Consider the following 12,914-nt stretch of genomic DNA (forward strand, 5'->3'; position numbering starts at 1 on the left):
TTTTTTTTTTTAAGTGTCAGTGGTGACAGTTGCACACTGTGGTTTTAATAAACTGGTGTTTGCTTATTGCCACATAAAGTCCTCTGAATTCTTTGTTCCAATTTATGTTATTGTTAGAAAGAGAGAAAGAGCAGAAAACGTAAAGGACAGCGACAGAAGGTGGAGCTGCAGGGAGAAACGAAATGACTGTAAAGGCAGCTGCAAGTGCAGAATGCCAACCTTGAGCTTTGCTTTCCTGTCTGTTCTCTCCAAGCCGCTCACACAATGCTCCCTCTCTCCTCCTCGTTCTGTTTGTCTCCTACTCTCTATTTCCCTCTCTGTCCGCTGCTTCTATCAGATAGTGGGCTTTTAGTGCACAGCAATGATAAAGCAGTCAGAGTGGCTGTGAGAGAGAATGGGTGGTCTTAAGCTCCTCTATCTCCAATCTGAGCACCTCCTGCCTCTTAAGAACATTAGTAAGGAAATTAAACTCTCTCAGTCTTCTTAATGTCAGAACAATCTCTGCCTTTGAGCAGCTGCTTTAGTACGCTGTGATAGAAATGCAGGTCTAAAATCTCCTCCCCTCACAGCTTCGCTCTGTCAAGGTCTGTGTGTGTGTGTGTGACATCAAATCTGTGCCCTTGGATTGAACGTTTCCTGCTGCTGCTGAATGTGTGAGTGTTATATTTATTTGTCTGCTTTTGTTGCCCTACAGCTGTCCCCAGGTTCAGAGGATGATGATGGGGAAGGGCCTATCAGTGAAAAGCTGGGGCGAATCCAGTTCAGCATAGGCTACAGTTTTCAGAACACGACCCTCACCGTCAAAGTTCTCAGGGGCCAGGACCTCCCGGCTAAGGATTTCTCCGGCACCTCCGACCCCTTTGTTAAAATCTACCTACTGCCTGACAAAAAGCACAAGCTGGAGACCAAGGTCAAGAGGAAGAACCTCAACCCCCACTGGAACGAAACCTTCCTGTTTGAGGGTCTGTATTTACTCATTCATCAAAGAACTGCTCAAAGTCGCATTGTTCTTACTAAATATTTTTTCATTACATTTTTTCATGTTTTGCAAAAGTTTCCTTAGTGACATCAAATATTCTGCCGTCAGCTGATCAACTTGCTGCAAAGTATGGGGCATCACTTCTTTCAATTTGATACCCTGAAAGAACAGAAAAAAATAATTAAGTCTTGATGACACTCTTAATTTTGTGTTTATTCAAAATCATATTACTCATTTGTAAGAAGCTGAGTCAGACAACAAGCAAAAGTTGAGGTCACTATAAACACTGTAAGGAAATAAAATCCAAACAGAAATTAAAGCCAATGAAGAATCCAGTGTTCAAAACCACAACAACAACCTGGAAACATGACATTTGAGGGGGGTGAATTCCATAAACCCATTTAAATCTATAATTGAACATTTGGGGAGATTTAGTAATTTGCTTTCTTGCTGAGAGTAATGCTAGAAGATTGATACAACTCTCAAATCACTTAATACTTACACAGCTAGAAGCTGCTTTGCTTTGGATAGAGAATGAAAACAGGCACAAAGAGATAAATTAATAAGCTCAGTTTTAAAATATAAAACTATTGCTCTAAGAGTGTGTGTGTGTGTGTGTAAATAGTAAAAGTACACGGTGAAGGATTCAGATTGTGCAGTGCGATTGCAGATCTGTGACAAAGAGCTGTCTCTCAACACAAAAAGAGCATTGTGGGAGATGTGTGAAAACACAAAGTGTGAAACTGGAACAAATTTTTTTTGCATTGATAAAAGCTCCAGCTTAAGAAACTATGGAAAGCATTTTGATTCAGTGCTCCTGAAAACTGCAGAGTTTTTGTAGCAGTCATGCAGATGGCAGTGTCTCATTCATGTATGATTTGAATTGCTCATGAAATGGTAAAATAGCCAAAATAATGTTCAAAACCTTTTCCAAAATCAGAACAATAGCCAGTGCTCTTGGAAAATGAATACAATGGGTGTTTTTAACTGGAGTCTAATATTTCTTCTCAGCCAAAATCATCCTTCTTTGCTCGTGGCAGATTTCACTGGCCTGCTTTTCACTCTCTGTGGTTTAGTCTTCCCCAGCTCACACTACGGTGTTTTCTGTTTCTGTGTCTGTTTTAGGCTTCCCTTATGAGAAGGTGAGAGAGCGCACTCTCTACCTCCAGGTGTTGGACTATGACCGTTTCAGCAGGAATGACCCGATTGGAGAGGTGTCAGTCCCCCTTAATAAGGTGGAACTGGGCCAGTTAAAGACCTTCTGGAAGGAGCTCAAGCCCTGCAGTGATGGCAGTGTAAGAAATGGAGGGATGGCCATCAGGTCGAGCCGCGACACATCCGCTCTTTACATTTCAGTGTTGTTATTCCGGTTTTGTTAAAATGTGCGTGACAAATTTGTTGACAACTTTCAGCATGTGAGCTTGATTGACGTAATTTTTGGGTGAGCAACATGCTCGCCTGTGCCTGCCTGGTCACTGGATCATCTGTGTTTGGCACAAGGGGTTAGACCAGAAAGGGCAGTGATATAAGATTACACAACAAGCTAGTGAGCTGCCTGGAGTTTGATATTCCCTGATGAAATCTGATATTAAACTGGGTGATTCATACTCCGCTGTGTTTCTTTGCGCGTGCGCGCGCGCGTGTGTGTGTGTGTGTGTGTGTGTGTGTGTGTGTATGTGTGTGTGTGTGTGTGTGTTCCTCAGGGGAGACGAGGAGACCTGCTGGTGTCTCTCTGCTATAATCCCACTGCCAACACCATCACTGTGAACATCATCAAAGCACGCAATCTCAAAGCCATGGATATCGGGGGCACCTCAGGTATATATTCCTCTTTGTTTGTTTAGTCTTTCTTTTTCTAAGCTTTTCTCACCAGTTGGAAGTCCTTCCTGACTTTGGAAGCTCTGTGCTTCACACAAGGCTCTGTCTCTGAGTTCAAACACTTCCTGACTCGTCTGTGCACAGGATGGTTGCTGGCCACCATCGATAGCTACAGCAGCAAGGTGACATTACTTCAAGCATCTCTCTTTTGACCTCCCTCTTTCCTGTCCTCTCTTTCTGTATATCTATGAGGATCTTCAGCCTCATAGCCGAATCTGTGTCAGCTCAGTCTGGTTGCTGCTAGTTTCTAAAGTGTCCTGTCTCACTGTGAATTACTCTCTTTGGCATATTTTTTTGTAAAGTTACAGCTTTCTGCAGTAATAGGAGTGGTGTCTGGTAGTATGACAGAATATCATAATGCTCCAGAACTGGTAGTACAAATCCCAGGCCCTATTTCCATAAATACTTCCTCATTTGTATGTTTCCTTGCTCAGGGGATAAGTTGACCTTGAGCTCAAACGAGGTATCTGCTTCCCTGCTGCCTTTTCTGACTTTAACAATTAAGAGGGTAATTGCAAATCTGACCCTAAAAATCACCATCCATGTGCATCTTCATCGTCTCTTTCATATAAACTGCTGCACTCTGCTTCCGCGCGCTGCAGATCCCTATGTGAAGGTGTGGCTGATGCACAAGGACAAGCGCGTAGAGAAGAAGAAGACAGTGGTGATGAAGCGCTGTCTGAACCCCATCTTCAATGAGTCCTTTCCCTTTGACGTGCCCGCCCATGTGCTGAGGGAGACTACCATCATCATCACCGTCATGGATAAGGACAGACTCAGCCGCAATGATGTTATTGGCAAGGTAAAGTTTCACAACGCTGTCTGTTTTTGCTCCCGTTCACAGCATGCAAATCTCCTTGTAACGAGGTCTGAAAATGCAGCTGATTAAAACTACTTTCAGACAACATCCAGTCACTACTGAGGTAGGTCAGCTTGTCATTGCAGTTTACCCTGTGACCACGGCAATGACAGAGAGCGCACCAAGGAAGATAATACAGTAATTAATTAATGAATTATACACTCATACATTATTCACCAGCAACGAGCAAACCAATCAATAAGGAGAAATTATCCAGGAGCAACAGGAGCTTCAGAGTTTGATTATCTGGTGAGGATCGTGTCACATTGGTAGCTGTTTTGCTCTTAACGGAAGAGTTCGACATTTTGGGTAATAATTTACTCTCTGTGTAAACAGATGATCGTTACCACTCTCCTGTCTGTCCTTTGAAAATACAGCCACCAGATGGTTAGTTTAGTTTAGCGTACAGACTGAAGTCCAAAAACTACATGCCATATTGATGTGGATTTATGTGCCAGACTCATTTCTTAGTGGAGTGGAGAAAGTAACAGGTTCCAGGCAACAAATAAGATTCACTAGTTTAGGCAACAGCAAAATGCATTTTTCCCTCATCAGTTATGCAGCCTGTGTGAAACCTGAGACACTAAATCACTGCAGCTTTCCAGGCTCTCCTAGTATGCACCACATGCCAAACACTGTGCGCACACAGTGGCTCTCTCTGTAAAGGTGTAAGAAACATTAACCCAAGTGGCATGTCAGAATGACAACAAGACATTACTTTAGCAGAGAGGAGAAGCCAGAATCGTCGCATTTTTTCCTTTATGAAGTCTCGTTCTTTTCTTCCCTTCTCTCAGATCTACCTATCGTGGAAGAGTGGACCAGCGGAAGTGAAGCACTGGAAAGACATGCTCGCTCGGCCACGCACTAATGTCGCCCAGTGGCACGCTCTCAAGGCCTGATCGCACCACCCAGCTTCCTCCATGGCCCCTTCCCGTCTCCTATCCCCCTCCTTCTCTCTCTCCCCTCTTCCCACTCCTGTCCTTATGCACAAGACTGACTTGCTGCCAGGCTGCAAACACGGGTACAATTAGCCATCTGCTCTCTTAAACCTTTAAAGTCCTTTTATCTTTTCTTTCAAGAATCTCAATTTTCTCTCCGACCCGTCTCTTTCCTCCTCTCATGCAGCCCCGTCTTAATTTCTGTGTCTCACCACTTTGCCAATGGTTCCCCTGTTTCTGACTGTCTGTATGTCTGTCTGTCTGTCCTTATGCACTTTGCCTATGGAGGTCTGATTATCAGTTCCTTTGCCGATCCCTTAGTTTTGAACTGCACTGCAGCCCTGACCCATACAAGGTGCCAGTCCCGTGGGATCACAGAGAATCGTCAGTAATGATCTAATCTCATATAATCCTGTTGTATGAATATTCCAGGTATACAATACTATACAGTATGTACTGTATGTACATATACATATTAATAGATTAGGTGTATAGATTGGCAGAACTCCCCTATACAAATGATTAGTATGCAGTATGTTATCCATAGGTTGCCTGCTGTCTCCCGTCCCTTCTGTTTCTTCATTTGCAGCCTCTTTCTTGTCATCTGTCACAAGACTACTATATTCTCCCTCCTCTTCAGTCCTTCCTCCTTTTTACTCAAAAGCGGTTTAATGTCCAGCTGAAGTTGTTGAAAGCAATGAATATATGGTGTATAATGAAACCAGCTGAACTCAAGATGGAATTGTTGATACCGCTGTCTCTTCTCTCCTCTTTTTCTTCTCTATTCCCCCCCCCCTTATTGCTCCCATTTTCTCTTCCTCTGGCACAATATTAGTGAACCCCCTCCCCTTTCCTCTTTCTGGACCCCTCCTCGTCGTCTGTGTGCTGTGGGTGCTGTGCTGTAGCTCCAACAAAATAGAGATGAAAAATATTTAAAAAAAAAACAAAAAAAACTGAACTTTCCGAAGCTGGGAAAGCAGGGACACGATGAACTTGTGAAATGGAACGCTCCTGATTTTTCCGGACAAAAAAGCCCCGACACGGAGAGAGAAAAAAGAAGATGAAAACGCAAACAAGCAAACAAATCCTCCCCAAGATACTATGATGTCATTTTTCACAGCATCACCAACTGAGGAAACAAATTTAAAATCTTCTTCCAATGTTAAGACGAGAGCGGAAGCAGAAAGCAAGTTTGCGCCCATGCATTGATTTGCGTGTGCACACTTCTCTCTGTTTAATGATGCTATGGATTCTTTGTGCGGCCCTGTGGTGGTGTGTGCCTGTTGGTGTGTGTTTGCTTTCACAGGAGCAACGCGGTTCAGTCTCTGCAGAAATCTTCTCTTTTCTCCTTCTCATGTTGTGCTCTTCTTGCTCTTCTTACTGCCATTGTTTCCCCATCTTCTACTGCCCTGCCTTCTGACCGAGGGCACGGGGAAGTTCTATCTGCACTTTTTGAAAATGTAATAACAATAATAATGATGATGATTACAGTAATGGTGAAAATTAAGGGAGGAGTATCTGAAAGGGTGAGCAGAAGTTGGGGAGAGGTGATGTCTGCTCTGTGATTTCAGGGCTTGGAGATGTAGGTCATAGAGGATGCAGGGCTCTCATCCTCTTTTTGTTCTTATTTTTTCCTTGGTGTACGTGCATGTTTACATGTGCGTGATTGTGTGTGTGTTGGTATGTCAGCTACCAGACTCCTGGTGGCAGACTGCTGGTGTCTGAAATGTCAGGCCAGGATGGAGATATCAGGCTTCTCTTCTTGTCACATGGAGGCAGGCCAGCATAGCAGTGCTATTTCACAAAGTGTTGATCAAATCGAGCGTGATCAGAGACCTGTATGCGTCTACCCATAATGTTGAACAATTGCTACGCGTCTAAAAACAGGAAGATCGATGTGCATTTTCCAGCTTCCACACTGGAAGAAAAGTAATAAAACAAAAAAAAAACATTCAGAGTTTTTGTTGCGCTTCACAGGAAATATGAGCAAACGTGTATCACAGATAATAGGTGTGATATTAGACAAAGGCCTGATTTACCACTGCGAGATACTATAGAGAAGCAGATTAGACATTATCTCTTCGCTGAGTGCCAGAGAGAACCACAGCCCTGTTTGCCCTGCACATTCAACACAGCTCGATATTTCTGTAACATAAATAAAACTGTCATAAAGCAGCAGCAACAGGAAAAGCTTGTCAGCCATTAAGAGCTACTTAAAAAGAAATCTGCTTTCTCAGTGTTCGCTCTACTACAGCCTGCTTTTTTTTTGCATTCATAAAGTCTTGACAAGCGAATCGTGTCACCTGTTCCTTTCTTTCATTCCAGCGGCTTAGCTTTTTAAATGAAAATCCTCATTTAAAAAAACTCTCAAGTTACACAGACTTAGCGAGTAAATATAATCAGTTTGTTCTTTGTTGAGCTGTAACAGCTTCCGTAATACATCGTGTGTAGATTTTACTAACTCTGACTCCATCATGGATTTTTATTTCCTCTTATCATGCAACAATTTGATAGTATCTTGTACTTTGGTGCTTATTTTCAGTTATGCCAACCTGTTTGACGCTTGACTGACAGAATGATTTTGCAGTTGTGTAAGCACCGCGTTACTCCTTGTCCAGTATCTCTCTAAGCTGGTTTGGGCAGCGGACGGTGTGCTGAGTGTATTTCGGGCAATGTGCTTTGTGTGAGCCTCGGTGCTGGCTGCTGTGATGCGCTGATCCAGTCCAGCAACCTTCAGAACAATTGGCCAGTCGTGGAACAGGGCCCACTGTTTTGACAGTCACTGCCTGCAGTGTCACAGCACATTACACTCCCATTAGGTGGTCAGAAAGGAGAAAATATCTGCTTCCTTGGACCTGGGGGACTCACGATTTGCAGAGGTATCACTCGCTAAGAGTAAAAGAAAATGTGGTACACTCTCATTAGTAACCATGTTTGTGACGGACAGGGATAGAGCTCGTCAGTCAAAAATGGAAATCAGTGGGTGATCACTGCTAAAGCTGTGAAAACCACACGTGCAGGCGATGAGTCAACACAGCACCTCTGCTATTTCCTTTTGCCAAGATTCTTCATTGCTCGAAGAGTGATAAATTGCTATGCTACAGGGGTTTACAAAGCTTAGTCATCAGTGACCCTGTAAACGTGGGGATATGGCTTTATTTTTAGAAACATGAGGCACAGTGTAATGCCTCTGATCCTGGCAGGTAGACTGGAAGCTCAAGGGATACGGGGTCGGGCTTTTAAAACTTACAGCTTTTGAATACAGATTATTTCTTAAATGGAAATCCAGCATATAATATTTCTCTTTGCTTCAGTTGGTCAGTCAGCAAATAATTAGCCAGAGACACTTTAATACATCCTTCGGTCATGCGTTTCTGAGCTAACCGAGATGTGAAAAGCTAGAAATGCAATTTAGTCATTTAGGCTTTACATCCTCTTTTGTTTTTTTGGTTTTTTTTGCACTCCAACAGCCCACGCTGCTACATCGATGAGATTAAAATAACTAAAAAAAAAAAAAATACTTTCTGTATTCTGTATCTCCCATTTGTTTAGGTTAAAACAGGTTACATTCTTTGTCACAAAAAGTCCATAAAATGAACCATTACTTCTACAAATGGCAGGAAACAATATCTAGGTGTGACTGTAATATTGCCTGTGCACAGCAGCATCCTAACTATCCAGGAAGTTGCTCACTCCATTAAAATAACCAGGAGTCCTGAATATTATGTTGTCTTTGCCAGCAGTCAAACAGCAGCACTATTAAAATGGATGCTTAGCTCAGAGCCAAACAGTATAAAGGAGAAAGCAATTTCCAAATCCTAGTTTTATTATATTGCCACCTGTCTCACATCTCTAAACTTATTGCCTTTTGTTGGCGCCAACACTGTCAGCAATGACCTTCAACATCCTGAGCTCATGAATACAGCACGGCTGTGCTGCAGATGCTCCCAGTCGAGACTTTTTCCTTTTTTTTCTTTTCGTTTATGACCAACTTCGCTCTCTGTTCTTGCTTTCCTTGTGTTCAGGCTCAGCTCTGTCTTTCATCATCTCTTCATTCCCTGGCGGAGCCAACAGGTTGGTGCAGGTGTAGATAATTAGTGTCTGATTACAAAGCTTCAATTCAAGATGACTGACACAACCATCACTGCCTGCAAGTTTGCCAGAGAATAAAGGATCTCAGAGCAGATTTTTGTAGTTTGTAAATTCTTCTTTCTCTCTCATGTTTTTTTTTTTTTTGCGATATTTTTAGTTAATGTCTCGTTAACTGTTGGAAGGATCTTCTTGGATTTTTGTGCAGACATTGAAGTTGCCTTCAGGATGAATTGGAACCTTTTTAGTCTCTTAACATCTCCTCTGGCCCCATCAAAACTTTTTCAGTGCTTTGGTGTATGACAGAATACCTACTAAACTCAACACCAGCTGTGCTTGTACATATTTAATACTAATTAGTAAATGCTGGCATGATAGCTAAACTACTCATCAGTACTTCCTGGGCACTTGATGGTTCACTTAACAGTAAGCAGTAAATTTTACCAAGGCTGCTTCCCGTCAGCATGCTAGTATCATCGATGTGAGTATGCTAGCATGCTAATGCCAACATTTTGTGTCAGGGTACAGTACTGTGCAAAAGCCTTGAGCCACTGAACTTTATATTTTGTTTCCAAGGAGCCAGACTCTCTTGTAATTTTTTAAAGTGGTTTCGAGTAATAGTTCTCCAGGTTTTCTGAAGGTCTTTCAAAGTTTTTCTTTCAACATTGGCTGCTTTTTCACTCATTTTCAGTCCAGTCTTGGTACCTGACCATTTTCGGAGGAATATTTTTTTTGTTTAAGTATCTTAACAGTTACCTATTAATTATTCAAGCATAAAAAGGCACCCAACTCAAAAGATAAATCAGTGTTGTGTCTGCTATGTGTAGACACATCACTGATTTATCAGTGTAGAAGCAATCTAAAATTGTATCTTTGGGCTCTTTATTCCCATTTCTTCAGTTGAATCTATGAAAAATGCCAAAGATAACACAGTTTGACGTGCATAAAATAGTATTTTGGTATTCCCAAAGAGCTATTAGCTGAACACTTGGCATAATAGGAAAAAATAAATCCAGCATAGACTTGGAACAGAACCTGAGAGATGGATCTGGACCTTTGGTTGATCCATCTACTGTTTGCTGAAGCCTCATCAGAAATGGTCTCAGAGGCTGTCAAGGAGCCGTTTTAAAGGAAGGAAAACAAGGAGAAAAGGCTGAGGTGTGCCAAATCTTGCAAAAACTGGTTGAAAATCAGTGGCAGCAGGTCTGATGGAGTGATGACAGCCATCTGTAAAACATGGCGGTGGCTCTGTCATGTTTTGGGGCTGCATTTCAGCCAGTAGTGTTGGGGATCTTGTCAAAATTGATGGAACATAACAGTCATGGATTGGCCTCCCCAGAGCACTTTATTGAAGCAGTGTGGGATCATCTTGAAAGACAACAGAACAAAAGGCAGCAAACATCCAAAGAGGAGCTTTGAATGTCCTTCAAGAAGCCTGGAGAATTGTTCTTGAAGACTACTTACAGAAATTATAAGACAGCTGCCAAAGAGAGTTCAGAAAGAGAGTTCAGGCTGTGTTGAAGAATAAAGGTGGTGCTTTCAAACTTATTACAATTGTACAAAATCTGTTTTCCCCTTATATACTGTATTTTCGTGTATGTTTGCACATTTCAGTAAACTGCAGCACCTACTTCTCATTTTCCTAGCAAAATAGAAATAAATGAAGGGTGGATCAAGACTGTTGCACAGTACTAGAGATCCTCATAGTGCTGAGGATCTACAGTACTGTAGATTCTGAATCTGGCTGTAGATTGTCCAGTTCAGTGACTCAAATTACCAGAGTCAAGATGAGTTGCCAGTTGCAAGGATACCTGTCAGTCAGAACAGCCATGCCCATTATCTTAAGCTTTAATAAACTCCAAGGGGGTGTGTTTTCTTTTTTTTTAATAAAAGCCCCAGTGCAGTTGCTGTGAAGGGGCAAATTAGCATTAGTGACCAAAAGCGGTTTTTTGTACCAGGCTGTTAACTTCAATCACAGACTCAAGACTGATTCAGTTCTGGAGGTTGCCGAATGGCTTGGAGAAATCCATTCGGTCACAACAAATTTGCATGTGGACGTCCCGCACAGAGCCTCACGTCCATCATCTAATGAGTCTTTCGGACCCTCTCACACTTGCTGATGCGGAAACAAGAACACTGCCACCAGTCCTGTTATCAGCTCGGTGTAGTGAAGCATATGAGTCATTCCTGCACTCCTATCTTTAAGATGTTTATTCTTGGTTGTGCATCCCCAATTTATCATTGTCACCAGCAGCCTTCCCTTCTCTATTTACTTTCTAAATAACTTAAAGCTTTATTGGCTGAAAGGGTCACAACTGTTTGCTAAAGGATTAGCACGATATTCTTCTGAGCCTGGTGATATTGTTTGTCCTTGTCATATTCTCCTCCTCCATTCCTTATTCTTGAGTACCAGTTTTCCTTGATGGATATGGCTTTCTGTAGATGAGCATCAATGACTCACTCTATTGGAAAGGTGCCTGTAGTAGTTTTTTGCAATATTAGATTAAGGGTACAGTCCATTTTATGTTTTAGAGAACTTAAGATGTGTGTGCGCGGATTAAAATTAGGCAGCTGGTGGTGATAATCTCAATCCTAGAGGATCTGCAGTTGATGTTTTATTTGCTGACTCATGTTCTGACAGATGAGTAAGCCCAGAACGCCTCTGGGTCCACCTTTGTCATATGTTGCCCTGCACAGACAGACCCTCGCTTCCCCTAACTCACCCTTCGATTGTTTTAAGCAATCTGGTGAGAAACCAATGTGACTTCTCCCAATCAGGGTTTAAGTAAGCATTATTTGAATACTAACAAATGGATGTGAAAAACAATAATGAGTAATAATATCTTTTATTTCTTCTGTTCACATTGACTGTCGGTCAGTGTGTTTGTATGTGTGTGCTTGGTGTTCTTGTGTTGGGGTTTATTTCTTTACAAAACCACGAGAAGAAAATCCTTTTGTTTTGAGAAACTTTATGTAAATATTGTTGGTGAAAAATTAACATTGTTGTACGCCAAGTTTTCATTTGTCACCTGAAATGATGAAGAAAACAATGATATTCATGAATAACAGTGGTGATGTTGATGATGCGAAGCTGATTATACCTGCCCTTCTTGAACAAGGGCTTTTGATGTCTGCTGTATTTTTGTTTGGAGGTGTCGTGCGGTCAGGGCAAGAGAAAAAAAAGGGAAGGAGTGATACCCAACACATCCCAGACCCGCTGTAGCAACACTGCCACATACCCTTTTACCCTCCCCTACACCTCCAGGAAATTGACTGTGGGATTTGTGGCGCAAATTGTAGCCTTTGATTTTCATGCCATAAAACTTGTTACGTCTCTGTTACAAACACCAGAAACAGTGCTCCCTGGTTTGTGAGGGCTGTACGCCTCCTGTGGAGTCACTGTCCTGGTTTGCTTGGCATCACATCTCACCCTGTCTGCTTAGAGGCTTGGGGATTTACTATAATGCCATTGTGCTAGGCAGGATTGGCCCTGATACTGACACTGATGATGGCCTTCTTCATTGAATTTGCAGTCCATTATTTTCTCTGCTGGAGGCCATAACATGGGGATTGGGCATGTATGGGGGACAGAGTGTATTCCTAGTAGAAGGACATAAGCCATCCACCTGAAAATGTAAAGACAATTTTGGTGCTTGTGATTCAGCCTCTTATTTGGGGTTAGACTCATGGTTAAGCACAAGTGACTGATGTGAACTTACCACATTATAAGCATAATAACTATCTCATGCTCCTTTTTTCTTTCTTCTTTTTATTAAGAAAAGCCAGGAAGATTAGCACAAGAAGCAAGCTATAGAAGTTATTAGGTTTGCCATATGGCAAATCATTTTTAATAATTAAAAACAATTTAAAAATGACAGAATTTTTCCAAATGATCAAAAATTTGCCCTGTGCCTTCTTGGCAGACATATTCAGCCTACTGCTTTATCCAAAAGCTAAAAAAATTCATATATATAAATAAATGCCAAGGGCACAGGCCCAGTTATTCTCAGTGTAGGTGTCAGTACAACCCACGTCCCTGTTTTCCATATGCCATAGCCTTATGGATCTGGCTTGGCCTGTATACAGTGCAGACATGGAGCTTATCACTTTCACATTACTTTTAGGACTGTCTCCACACAGACATGATATGGTACAGCAGATACTCCCAGCA

General features: G+C 42.0%; 1 protein-coding gene across 1 annotated transcript in view; it reads left to right on the forward strand.

Moving 5' to 3' along the window:
• Positions 1-12,914, forward strand: part of syt7a (synaptotagmin VIIa) — a 95,109-nt gene that overhangs the window by 79,803 nt on the left and 2,392 nt on the right. Inside the window, exons 9-13 of the mRNA XM_030731471.1 lie at positions 695-962; positions 2,105-2,274; positions 2,683-2,797; positions 3,460-3,659; positions 4,511-4,737. Of these exons, the coding sequence (XP_030587331.1) occupies positions 695-962; positions 2,105-2,274; positions 2,683-2,797; positions 3,460-3,659; positions 4,511-4,615 (858 nt within the window). The 3' untranslated portion in view covers positions 4,616-4,737. The remainder of the gene's footprint in view (positions 1-694; positions 963-2,104; positions 2,275-2,682; positions 2,798-3,459; positions 3,660-4,510; positions 4,738-12,914) is intronic.

Source organism: Archocentrus centrarchus, chromosome 6 (assembly GCF_007364275.1).
Source record: "Archocentrus centrarchus isolate MPI-CPG fArcCen1 chromosome 6, fArcCen1, whole genome shotgun sequence".
NCBI lineage: Eukaryota > Metazoa > Chordata > Actinopteri > Cichliformes > Cichlidae > Archocentrus > Archocentrus centrarchus.